Source organism: Thalassophryne amazonica, chromosome 15 (assembly GCF_902500255.1).
Source record: "Thalassophryne amazonica chromosome 15, fThaAma1.1, whole genome shotgun sequence".
In the NCBI taxonomy this organism is placed as follows: Eukaryota; Metazoa; Chordata; class Actinopteri; order Batrachoidiformes; family Batrachoididae; genus Thalassophryne; species Thalassophryne amazonica.
Window position 1 is genome coordinate 3,243,452 of NC_047117.1, and position 13,722 is coordinate 3,257,173.

General features: G+C 42.1%; 2 protein-coding genes across 2 annotated transcripts in view; one reads left to right on the forward strand and one right to left on the reverse strand.

Annotated features, from left to right (window-relative positions):
• Nucleotides 1-1,302, reverse strand: part of meis1a (Meis homeobox 1 a) — a 35,825-nt gene extending 34,523 nt beyond the window's left edge. The window contains 1 exon segment of the mRNA XM_034188805.1: nt 980-1,302. Within this exon segment, the coding sequence (XP_034044696.1) occupies nt 980-991 (12 nt within the window). The 5' untranslated portion in view covers nt 992-1,302.
• Nucleotides 1,303-5,359: 4,057 nt separating this feature from the next.
• On the forward strand, nt 5,360-10,498 carry rab1aa (RAB1A, member RAS oncogene family a). Its single transcript, XM_034188129.1, has 6 exons — nt 5,360-5,581; nt 7,669-7,741; nt 7,855-7,950; nt 8,039-8,134; nt 8,886-9,017; nt 9,370-10,498. Exons 1-6 carry the CDS (start codon nt 5,568-5,570, stop codon nt 9,565-9,567), a joined length of 609 nt encoding a protein of 202 aa, XP_034044020.1. The 5' UTR covers nt 5,360-5,567; the 3' UTR covers nt 9,568-10,498.
• Nucleotides 10,499-13,722: the final 3,224 nt, after the last annotated feature.

The following is a 13,722-nucleotide window of genomic DNA, read 5'->3' on the forward strand; positions in this document are numbered from 1 at the left end:
GAATGTAAAAATAATAAATATCCAGTAGAAAGATGAATATAAAACTTGAACTGACAAAGATATATTTTGTTTCAAGCGTCATTTTTAAATTAATTTGTACTCAGCTCAGCATGAACAGATTAAATCAGCCATCAAGAAAAAACGTCTGTATGAAAAAAACACTTTCAACTTAGAAGAAGAAGAAGAAGAACTTATTTGGGTTTTTAATTTTAAATTAAAACATTCACCTTCTGATTTATTTTATTTTATTTTACGTGAGTCGAGCCTCCTATAAAGCATCAACACGTAGAACCAAACATCGATTAAAAGATAAAGTTTCGTTGTAAAAAGAAAAGTTTGAAGAAATCTAAAGGAGCAAAATGTTTTTCTCTTGTTTACGCTTTTTCATAAAACAACAGATTTAAATGGGAAAAAAATCTGAATAGAAACTTTAGATTCATTAAACACATTTTATCTGGAAGTCAAAGGACGTTTAATACATTAAACTGTTGTTACAATGAAAACAAGTTATATTTTCTGCAGCTTTGTTTAATAAATCACTTGATCTTCGTTCATTTCGATGGACAGGCCGCCTATTTATTTACTGAGTTGTCACAATTTTACAATAAATAGTAAATATACATTTAAAATAAAATCTTAAAACTCAAACTTTTATGTGTTTTGGACGTTTTGATGTCTTAATTGCTGTGGCCGTGAAAACAAATGGTTTTATTCTTTAAATAAACGTCTTTTAAAAGCAAAACAAAATGTATTTTACTCCACTTCGTTTGCTTCATTATTATTCACTGATGTAAAATGACAAAAAAAATAAACGAAGAAAGAACAAAAAACGGCAGAAAAGTCCATCCGTTCACTTTAGCTTTTTGTTTTGTTTTCTGATTTCTTTCATTCGGTGATTTTGAAAAATTTGAAAAAAATTATTTATTTATTTATCGGACTTGAGAAGAATCTGTTGTGTAAAAAGTTGATTTTTACGCACTCGTTGCGCCATCAGCCGCGTCTCTCCGCACGGACTCCTGCGCCAAAAAACATCCAAATCCCCGAATCCCTCAGAGCCAATAATCCCAAACCAAAGTCCGATCCCGGGAGGAACGCAAAAACGCGCACGGAGACGATCTCCGGGCTCGGCGACCGTCCGCGCAGCAGCACGCGCCCGTCCACAAGACGTCGTCCCACGACCTCCAGCTGCCGTCGGTACCGCTCAGTCAGCAGGCCCAGTCCGCTCAGGTCACGTCCAAACCGGTGCGCCAAAGTGACGCAGCCCGCTGCGCGCACTGACCGGTCCGTGCGGAAGGAGGCGCGTTCAAATCCCCATCACGGCTCCTCCAGCGGAGAAGATCCCCCCGCCCCCCGGCCTGCGCGGTCCCGCTGCTTCCAAAAGAGGAGACGCGCGGCACAGCGCAGTGTACGCGCACACATCAGAGAGTTGGTCGGACGTCCTACATGCTTTGGATGTTAAGTCATAAGTCAAGGTCCCCAAAACAATGATTTAAAAAAACCTACAGATCCAGAGGGCTCAGAGGTCACAGCGATGCCACGCCCACATTCCAATTCAGCCAGCCAAATTCATAAAATATCATAGCACAGAGCTAATAATTTGACCTTGACATTTGACCTCTATTGCTGACCGATCCTAACCAAAATGAAATCACCTCTTTCCATCCACAGACCCAGTGTACCTGCCAGCTGTGGTCGGAGTCAGAGCTGGTTTTCTCAAGTTATCTTGACACCAAAGTGATGACAAACACATCTCAAAGATTTACAGTTAAAAAAAGGCAACAACAAACTTTGAAACAGGAAATTTGAACCTGCAGAAGAGTGAAAAAAATCTTAATTCAACGATGACCCGATTGGTCCTCTATCCTCGAAACAAACCATCAAACAAACAAACAAACACAAACATGAACGTACCCATTTCAAAGCACGAATTCAAATCTGCTGCCGCCTACTGTTCATATAGCAGAACTTCAGCAACATCAAACAGGTCAGCTTGTGCTGCCCGTGACTACGTCTGACACAGACACACCTCCGACCCGGTGTACCGGTGTTTTGTATTTTCGTTTTACCGATCACAAATCCTATGCAGACTGCCGTGCGCGCTCCCGACACCGGGGAAAGAGATTATTTCAGGGGAACCGAGTTTCGTACAACACCGGGAACCAAGCAGACCCACGTCCACACAATGAGATTTTATTTTTATTTTTTATTCTTTGTCAATAATTAAAATATTTTGTTAGAAATTCTTTGAAGTCTGAGTTGCATTAAACTAACAAAACATAAGATAATCTGTTGTGCATTTAAGATAATCTGAATTTAATGGTTTTATACGAAAGACCGGTTTAAAGTAATTTTAAATGTATTAAGTTGTTTTAAAAGATGACTTTAAATTGTTTTCACATTTGTCTTAAAATGTCTAAATGGATAATAATCTCCTTTTTTTTACTAATGTTTTTGCATTGCAGCCTAGATTATCATTTAAACACTTTAAAATAACAGCAACAATACCAATTTAGGAATTGAACACACAACGTCAGAGATAAAAAAAACAAAAAAAAACAAAACAAAAAACAAAACTTAAACATCTGAGCTTCAAAAGCAAAAATATTTTAATAATATTAACAAGAAACGTGTTGGAAAAGTTTAGTTTAATTATTATTATGAACACAATATTTAGCAAATACAAACACTATAACTGGCAGCACCATTATCAACAGAGGGACTGAACTCACCACCTCTTAGGTTAAAAACCGAACACTTACACAGCTGAGCAACTACAACGTCACCGGTTGATGTTAAGGACGAAAGATTTTGAAACCTGAGTTACAATAAACCGCCCAAGAACATGTAAAAACTGATCAAATAAAATGTTTTTAGATTTAGAAATCATTTAAATTTTGCTGTTTTATACCAAAGACTGATTTAAAGAATTTGTAAAAGTCATTTTAAATATATTGAAAACTTTTAAAATGATTTAAATTGTTTTTGAAATGTATATTGTTTCAAAAAGTCTAAATGATAAAGCTGGTCAGGCCTTTGAATCTCTGTTTAGCGCAGCCTGGTGGTGCAAGTGGTTTTTGCTTCCAACAAGGAAAATAACATAAGATTTTCTTGTTTCTGAAGGTTTTGTGGTTCAAATCCTCCTGAACACTTGCGCGGTGATCAAATTCAGAATGACTTTTAAATCTGAGTTGAATTTTGAACTGATATAACAAACAGGAAGCAGAATAATAACTCTAAAGTTCTGAATTGTGCACAGCGACGTGGTGCAAAACACAATTTGTCTGCTCACACTGTGGTCTGGACTGACAGAGAGAAAAGAGCAACGACAGACTCTCCTCCTCAAAATCAAACTTTTTTCTTTTACAAATTGAACAACTGTGCAGTCTGAGTCTTTATTTGACTCTTCCGCCATCTAGTGGTGACAGACTGTCAATAGCAGCCCGAGGTAACAGTTCCCGACCCAAAACCCATCTGCATGTGGATTTGGCAACAGTTTTGCGCCGTATGTTCTTCCTGACGGTACTCCACATTACACAGAGAATAAAACGGGTGACCTTTAACCTGAAACCTTCTGTTTTGGAAGCAACTTTTGATCAGAAATCAATAATGTTCATTAAAAAAAAAACATGGAGAAAAGTTTAGTTTAGTTTTTCTTCTTTTTCTTCTTCATTTAATTAAAAAATTTGCCAAGAAAATCTTTACTCAATTTAGTCATTTTAAAGGTGACGTCATTAAAGACATTTCACACACGCAGTGTGTGAACAGAGGAATTGAACTCGCCACCTCTGGGGTTAAAACTGAGCTTTTAAAGAACCAAACTACAAGAACTTTAAAGTGAGTGTGTAAGAGGGGAAATAACATGAACGCACTTAAGTCCATGTTTGAGGATCTGGACCAGGATCCGGACTGTTGGTCTGGATTTGGATCTCAGTGTCTCTCAGTGCTGAAGATGGTCAAGCTGTAAAGAAAACAACATCAAAACATGAGGACATGGGTTTGACTCCCATTCCAAGGAGTTACAGGTACACCACACGGGAATGTGCGAGGATGAATGAATGAATGTGTGACTCAAAACCAAACAATGAATCAACAAATGCTAAAATCAAACAAAAACGTTCAGTCAAAATTCTGAAATCAAAAAGGTTCAATCAAAAACTGCAATAAATAAAACAAAAAGATTCAATCAAAACTCTAAAACAAAATGGTGCAAATAAAAAAGGGAAATACAAACATAATATTTATAAACACCCAGAATTTTAGTCTAGATTTGCTCTGACGTCACTCACAGACATCAAAACGAAAAACAAACTGATTTTAAATTGTAGGCTGATTGGTGCAACAACAACAATCTGAACTTGAATGTGGAGAAAACCAAGGAGCAGGTGATGGACTTCAGGAGAAGCAACAACTCACTGGATCGGTTCACAGCTGAGTGTGAAGCGGCTGGGATCAGCAGGAAACAGATGGATTGCCTACTCCAGGTAGGGAATGAGGTCTTATCCCAAATGAAGGAGTTCATGTACCTCGGGGGTCTTGTTCAGGAGTGAGGGGACAATGGAGCTTGAGATTGGCCAGAGAATCGGCGCAGCAGGGGCGGTGTTACATTCACTCTACCGTACTGTTGTGACAAAAAGGGAGCTGAGCCAAAAGGCGAAGCTCTTGATCTACTGGTCAGTGTTCATTCCTACTCTCACCTGTGGTCATGATGGTTGGGTCATGACCGAAAGAACTAGATTGCAGGTACAAGAGGCTGAAATGGGCTTCCTTAGGAGGGTGGCTGGTGTCTCCCTTACAGATAGGGTGAGAAGTTCAGTCATCTGTGTGGAGCTCGGAGTAGAGTCGCTGCTCCTTTGCGTTGAAAGGAGCCAGCTGAGGTGGTTCAGGCATCTGGTAAGGATGCCCCCTGGGCGCCTCCCGAGGGAGGTGTTCCAGGCACGTCCATCTGGGAGGAGACCCCGGGGAAGACCCCGAACTAGGTGGAGAGATTATACCTCCAGACTGGCCTTGGAACACCTCGGGATCCCGCAGTCAGAGGTGGTCAATGTGGCATGGGAAAGGGAAGTCTGGGGTCCCCTACTGGAGCTGTTGCCCCATGACCCAAACCCAGAAAAGCAGTTGAAGATAAGAGATGAGTGATTAGTGATGAGTGAGTGAGTGAGTTCCATCCTGCTACTGTGGTCTTTGTTTTCGGCGTGGCTGATGTTTTAGCGTTTTCCCTTGCTTGTCTTGTAAATTTCAATAAAGTTGGTAAACGAAAAAAAAAAAGGCGTCTATGGAACGCACGACCAACCATTGTAAAATGACTACAATACCCATGATTCCTGTCGCCGCATTTTTCCGGGTAGGCTTTACTAGAGTCAGGCAGCCATATTGATTCGGTAACGCTGTCCTGGCTGCGACCACAACCAGTTTAGCTAGTAAAAAAAAAAAAAAAAAAAAAAAAAACGAGAGAGATAAAGAAAAAAACCCGGGTTGGATTTCTTCGTCACATTGCGGTTTTTACGGTTAATCTGCGTCACAATCTAGCGGAGTCTTCACTAACGTCAGTTTATCGCTCCTAGTCAACAATGAATCCTGAATAGTAAGTGTCATTTTGCGGTCCGGATGAGCTGTCACAGCTAGCCGGGGAAGCTAAGCTAAGCTAAGCTAACGTCAGCGATCTCAGGGCGTATCGCCTTAAAGTGACACTTTTCTGACGTGTCACCTGACTGCTGTTTGTTCGCGTTTAGAACGGAACAAAACATGACTTTAGTGAGCTACTTCTTTCATCATCAGTGTTTCTTAAGGCGTTAGCTATCGGGCTAGCTGTGGGGAGCTAAGCCCTGTTCAGGTTCGGTTTATTTGTGATCTTTGCTCGATTACATCATCGATTAAACTTCGGAAATACGTTTCTTTCGGGAATAAAGTTACTTAAATGCAGTCAGACCTCCTGTTTTCAGTCGTGTTGTGGATTGAGACGCTGTCAGCGTGAAACGTGTAGTTAAATGGTGCAGGTTATTTATTTTACATAAAAGTAACGACGCTAAACGGGAATTAACGGTCTGATTAATCAGATCGATCATTTAAGAACGGAGTTTAGTTAATTGATAGAAAAAATAAACTGCTTTTTAATCATTTTATCGTTGACTTTATTTCTCAAGAAAAATGATTAATTTTGACTTGTTACAGTGTCTCATGATGTACTGCTTTTCTGATTTTGAGAGGTTTTTTTGATCATCAGTTAATCCTGTAAGTGTAACTCGTCGAGGAAAAAAAAATTTCGTTTGTTCCACCTTCTAAGCTAAACTTGTTCTTTTTCTTTTCTCACTCGATGTGAATTTCGAAGCAGTTTCAAAACACAGCAGCTGTTTTGAAATGTTTTCAAATGATGTCTTAAGGTGACAGGTGCCCCCTAGTGTCATCATCGTGTACTGCAGTTGTTACAATATTTCAAAGTTAAATAATTTTGTTCAAAACTGAACATAATGTAGATACATGTTTACAACCAAATAGAACTACATACTTGGCAAAAAAGGTGTAGACGGAGCCGAAGCTTATCACGCCCACTTTTCACTTATTTAAATGTTCACAAACTAAAGTATTAATCAAAAGCTGATGAAAATAATGAAAATGGGGAGTAGTTTGCAGCTCTGTCAGCAACAGCCTTTAAAATGACTAATAAATTACAAAACAAAAACCCCTTGAAATGTGAAAATTCTGTGGTTTTATCACTTTCTGTAAATCAAATGCCTTTGGCGGCACAGTGGCTTAGTGGTTAGCACTGGTGCCTCATGAAGGTCGTGGGATCGTTTCCCGGCCTTTCTGTGTGGAGTTTGCATGTTCTCCCCGTGTCTGTGCAGGTTTCCTCCCACAGTCAAAAAGCTGCTTATTTAGGGTTTGCTCCTTTCTATGCTCTTGACCAAGGCAGAGTGTTTACATCTGGAGTTGGTCCCCGGGCGCTGGACTTTGGCTGCCCACTGCCCCTAGTGGTTGGATTGTGTCTAACTGCAATTAGGATGGTTAAATGCAGAGGACACAGTTCATTGTGTATATATGTACGGGCAGTGCACTGTGGTTAGCACTGTTGCCTCACAGCAAGAAGGTCATGGGATTGAGTCCCACCTGTGGCCTTTCTGTGTGGAGTTTGCATGTTCTGCCCGTGTTTGTGTGGGTTTCCTCCGGGAGTTCCGGTTTCCTCCCACATCCAAAGACATGGAGGTTAGGTGGACTGGAAACTTGATAATTGTCCAGGTCTCCTTTGTAAAAGAGATCTCGATCTCAATGGGACTAACCTGGTTAAATAAAGGTTAAATTTAAGATGTACAATAACAGTAAAGGTGCTTTTCTTTAGGCATTGAGCTGCTTTGAAGACAGAATATCTGAAATCCTTGTACTCTGGGATGCTTCCATTATTTTCAAAGCTAATCTGGCATCGCAATTTACAGATATCAGTTAGTCTGATTGTTTGCAGTTAATCATTTTGTCTATAAAATGTGAGAAAATAAGTAAATCTCTTTCAGTTTCTCACATCCCAGGCGGACATCTTCAAGTTACTTATTTTATTCAACAGACCTGAAGCCAAATTCAGGCCAGAGGTTGTGTTTGTTGCCAGATCCTCCTGGACGTTTTAAATGTGTCTGATATTCTGAGATTAATAATTTTTTTTCTTTTAAACTTCTTTTCTCACAGTGACTATTTATTCAAGCTGCTTCTGATTGGGGATTCTGGTGTTGGGAAATCTTGCCTCCTCCTCCGGTTTGCAGTAAGTTTCCTGTCATGTGACAGGACTTTGATTTTTTCCCTGTCAGCACTGTGACGTGTCTGTGGAGGGATCATATCTGAAACACGGACTCATCCGTGTGTCTGCCTTCTTAGGATGACACGTACACAGAGAGCTATATCAGCACCATTGGCGTGGACTTCAAGATCAGGACTATTGAGCTTGACGGAAAGACCATAAAACTTCAGATTGTAAGGACTTTACACGGACACGTGCTCATGCTCTGAGATGTTCTAGTGTCACTTTGGGGTTCTGACAGGTTCTGCTTTGCTTTGGCAGTGGGACACGGCCGGTCAAGAACGATTCCGCACCATCACATCCAGTTACTACAGAGGAGCTCACGGCATCATCGTGGTTTACGATGTGACGGATCAGGTCAGTGCTGCTCTCCAGGTCACGTGATGATGGCAGACGTCCAATCAATCAATCAGTTAACTTTATTAATCCCACAAGGGGCAACAAACACAATAACATAACAATAATAAAACTAATAAAAACAGACTTAAGGAGTTAAAATGAATAGTAAGAATAAATACATAAAAATATGGCAGACCTACGGAGCATTTAAAAGTCGAATCGCCGAAGGGATAAACGATTTTAAAAAGCGGTTGGTTCTACACACTGGGGAAGCATAACGCCGTCCTGAAGGAAGAAGAGAGTCTGAACAGAACCTTCAGGTTTAAACTGCCCCACAACGCCAGCGTTTGTGTAGTTTGGTTTTTACAGTAAAAGAATCTTCAGGGTTTTTTGGAGGAATTTTGAGATCTGTGGTGGTAAAATGATTCTCTGTTGAGTGTCATTTGCTCTGCCGCTGTACATTAAAGGACCAGACCGGCTATTTTACACATTCAAGCCCAGTTTGTATCCGGATTACTGACAAAAATAGAAATGTCAAACAGCTTCCATATTTCAGTTCATTCAAGTAATCCAGGAAAAGGAGTTTTATGTGTGTAGCTCCCTCTGTAGGTGGAGCTGTGACACGTCTCTGTGACATCACAAACCCTCTCCTGATTGTCTGTGGATCCAGAATGAATTTGTTCTGAGCTGCTTTAGAACCTCCCAGCAGGAAGTGATGGAAGCAGCATTAGCACTGTTCTGATGGTTATTGTTCTTCACTCATCCTCAGGAGTCCTTCAATAACGTCAAACAGTGGCTACAGGAGATCGACCGTTACGCCAGCGAGAATGTCAACAAGCTCTTAGTTGGCAACAAGTGTGACCTCACCACAAAGAAGGTTGTGGATTACACCACAGCCAAGGTAAGTGCACGTTGTATTCATGCACAAACCTTATCTGCTAACTGATTTTTAGTGACCAAATGGGGTGCAAGTAGTCGGAACCAGATGGGGGGCCAGATGGCTTTTGTTGCTCCTGAGAAAAACATTAAGAATGTCCACGTCACTTTCATTTGGATATCAACATTTTTCTTGGACATTAGACAACTGCAGCAGCGAAATAGCGTAGTAGTTATGTTGTGCCTAGAACACGCCTTATCTGGGCGTGGCTTGGGAGGGTGAAGTTTGCATTTCCAGTCTCTAATTGAAATGGGCACTTGGACTCTTTCAAAAACAGTTTTTCCATTTCCTTCTTTTTCTGGCTTTGGTTCAACAGGAATTTGCTGATAGTTTGGGGATCCCGTTCTTGGAGACCAGCGCCAAAAGCGCCACCAATGTGGAGCAAGCCTTCATGACCATGGCGGCAGAGATCAAGAAGAGGATGGGCCCCGGGGCCACAGCCGGCGCCTCCGACAAGTCCAACGTCAAGATCCAGAGCAAGCCCGTGAACACCTCATCCGGCGGCTGCTGCTGAAACCCGACGGCCTCCAGCTGAACCCACGCACAGCCCAAGACCAGTCTCAATGATACCGCAGGGAGGGAGGGGGGAGAGGTGAGGGAGGGGGAGACGGGGAGACGTCCAGAGAGGACCGGTTTGTAATCGTGTGTTCAGCTACAACAGCAGCTTCCCGCCCTGTCAGTCAGCAATAGGACAGTAAAACCACAAACACGCTGGGAATCGGCTTCTAGAACATCGAGGCTTTTTAAGTGTGTGACCTAAACGAAACACCATAATCCAGCTTTTCTTTTTTATTTTACTTCCATCGTCCCTTTTGTAAAATTGTCTTTTTCTTTCTTTGATTTTGTCCCAAATCTCAAATGAAGCACATGCTTAAACCAGCGTCACACGTGTTCCGCCCGGCGACACGCTCAGTGCAACTGGAACTCGAGTCGCCGAGTGAGCGGCTTCCGATACGGCGCCTCACAGCGCTGTCTCTCCAAAAATTAAATGTGCCAGTGCCTATGTGGCAGTTTTCCCTTGACGTCATGCGTTCGGCACCGCTGTGCGGCCGACGTATCGAGGCTTCTCGCTGCGACTTTCTTAAAGAATCCACTTTGTATGATAGCGATTAACATTCCTGTATATATCGTTATATATTTGGCTCCTGTGCGCCCCTGCTGGTGTTCCTGACATCTGGTAAGCATGTGCTGCATTATGAGGCGTGAATGTTGGCCGTGTGCGTTTATCTGCTTGTTTCTTAAAAGCACAACCAGATTGTGAGAAATCCCCCCGCCGTCCCGCTCCACGATCATCTAGAACTGTATATATTTATACATAACGGTCAGAAGCGATGTGCAAACTGTTTAGAGGAGTGAGGGGGCGCTGTAATTAGTGGTTTGCGGCTGCAGGGGGCGACATTTTTGTGGTACAGTGTCGACTATTAAAACATGGAGATCTTTGATAAGTGTTGGTCCTGATGCTTTTTTTTATTTCATCTGCAGTCACACCAACGCTCATATTTCCCTCCCGCTACTGAAGGCAGCACGAGTTACCTCCTCCCACCTGGTCATAGCTGAGGATCCCAACTTTCCCGGAGGCCGACTTTAAGGCCTGGTCACACGGCACGTAACGAAGGGCAACAAAGCCCAAATGAAACAAGAAATCTGTACTTTCATTGGCATCGTTTAACCTTCGCGCAGCTTTGTTCCTGCAGCTAGCGCTTCGTCAGTATTTTTAAACTGTAGAAAAATTTGAACAAATGCCACCGAAAATCTCAATTCATACAAATTCGTTTTGCTGCTGTTCTTAGCTTGACTTTGTTTGACCAGCTGAATGTTTTCATACAGTACAGAAGCTGTTTCTGAGCGCTGCCGCTGCGTTTGTGTACCATTGGAAATTACAGGGCAAACTCAGCCTGTTTGCTTGGATTATTTTATCTGGGTCAGCTTCAATGGGCTCAGGTACCTTATATAAGCCAGAATTAATCTTTTGTGTGGATACAGTGAATTATTTTATTAAAAATAAAATGAAAACCACACTCCTGCCACAAGCAACTGCTGAATTTGAAACAACAAAAAGTCATGTAATTTCCAATTGTACTTGACGCAGCGGCAGCAATCGCCTTCTGTGTGCACTTATTTTTTATTAAATATAACAGTATGAGTGTAGGAATGACAATCCAGCGCTTATATACATGTGGCAACAGGTAGATGATTCAGATGATTATATAAGAGCTGTTCTGGAAGGTAGAATTCAGGTTGTGGATCAGCTGCACCTGGTGGAAATAACCACACATGGAGTTGATGTGCGGCATTCACACGGACTGATCAATTTACTGCTCTGATAATTCAATCATCTTTACACTTATTTTTATTTTCCCTTTTGAAAGTTTTCTGTTATAAATCAATATATATGGCTTAGTAACATAATACAGTGATACAGCAGTGACCCCAGCACTTTTTTTTTTCTTCGATTGGAGCAAGACGGAGCGCCCAGTGTGTCGTCAGCGAGATTCTCATGATGGAGATGAGCCCTCTGTTGTTCTGGATGAGCAACAAGAGCAGGTGGATCCACGGACGTGCGCACAGATCTCCACATTGGGTCGGATCGTGTGCTTCAGCGTTGAGTCCTGGAACTCAGAGCAGGATGCAGACACACACTGCTCCAGCAGTGGCTCCAGGCGCGTTTCGTTTAAAGGGTGGAGATCAACGTTAGCTTCAGTTTTGTTTTGTTCCTCTCTTGTTACTTTTGCACTCTTGATTCGCAGGCTATTGGGTGATGGGAAAATCAAAAGCTCATTTATCCACCTTTTCTCGATGATTTATGACTTTTTTACGTTTTCCCTTCATTCAGGAATCGTATGCCGTGTGACCGGGCCATTAGATCCAGTGTCGGCTGTGACATCAGATATTTTCTGTCAAACATTTCTTCTATAAGGAGGCGGGGCTTTTTTTGAATTATTCAGTCCTGTAGGTGGGGCCATGTGTCAATCAAAGGGAGAATTCTTTAGCAAGTACAAAACTGATCCAGAATGTTGACATTCAGGTTGATCAGAACATTCCAATTTAAAGGGGTCAAAGGTCCCACTTATGGGTCATTGTGGTTCTTACAGATCAACAATGGGAAGTGGTGCATCCTGGGTAAAAGAATGCAGGCTGACCCAGTGTTCGTCCCCGTCACTGCACGAGGGGGCGCCGACACTTTCAGCCCCTTTTTTTCCATGTTTCTGCAAATGTTGGCTGAGGGAATTACCCAGAGTTCATAGTGCTGTGACATCAAACACTTACCAAGGAAACCAGGAAGTTCAGAAAGTAAAGAACTGGGTGCAGACACGCCAACCACGCCCCCTAGTGATGGCGAGATGAAGCTTCTTGAAACATTGAAGCCTCTCTGCAGGTTGTTGAAAAGTGGTTTATTTCTTGAAGCTCTGAATGCTCTCTAGTGACCCCACTGGTCAATAAGATTGATACAAAAAAAAAAGCAAGACAGAGACCCGAAACGCACCGTGATTATGTTCTTGCCTTTGTCATAATGAAAATACGGAATTTGTAATAATAGAAATTGACAGATTTTCTGATAATGTCTTAGTGTATTTATATGTAGTGAGGATGGACATGAGACAGTGAGACATGGAGGTGAAACTGACTGACAGAAGAGCTTAGAGCAGTCAGAGTGCTCTGTAACTGGGCTGTCATTTGATTGACAGGGCAGTGAAATTGAATTTGAGGGTTCAGGAGATAATGTGGTTGAAATGTAGAGAAGTGCTTTGTTTGGGGGGGGGGGGATCGTTGTTATTCAAAACTATCAGTTCAGCAAGCTTTGGTTTTAACAGGTTCCTCCTCTTAGACAGCCGACACCGACTGTGACATCACGACTCTGTCACACACACACTGAGTGGAATCTGTGTGTGTGTGTGTGGGGGGGGTATTGCTGTCACACAAAATCTGAACCGCTTCCTGAATCTGTCACATGGTCTCAGCGAGACTTCAGAATGACATCGATGACGGCACTAGTCTGAAATGATACAAACCTCGATATCCAGGTGAAGCCTTTTAAGTCTGCCAGGGGTCAGAGGTCAGGGTTTAGAGGGGACACTGGGATTGGGCCTAAAAAGCTGTGGACCAGAGGTCACCAACCCTGTTCCTGGAGGTCATCCTGCTCCTGGATTAGTCAGGTGGAACTGGGAGAGTTAGAAACATGGGGTCGGTGACCTCTGGGAGCAGCATTGTGACCTCCAGGAGATCCTAGAGTTTCTGTCAAAGGAAACACTCGTTTGTTTCAAAGATTTTGTGCAAACAAGTTTGTGACAAAAACATGTTTTGTTGAAGTTGTGACTCCGAGCTCAGTGCCGTTGTTACAAAAACGCCCCTGAAGACAATTTCAAAGATCACATTTAAAAATAAAGAATTCCTTTGAAGTTCACTGAGTCATATATAGTTTCACCCACAAGACTGACAAACTGAATAAACCAGTAAATTTGGTTTGGTGTCAGTGAAAATCTCTCCATTAAATGCCCCCCCCCCCCCCCCCCCACACACACACACACAGAGTTTTCGAGTTTCCTGGTGGTCAAACATACATAAGGGCTTTCTTTCTAACAGTGGTTTCTAATTAAAGAGTCATTTATTGTTACACGATGTTGCTAAAGATTAAAAAAACCATTGCGATAACTTGAAGTTAGTTAACAGC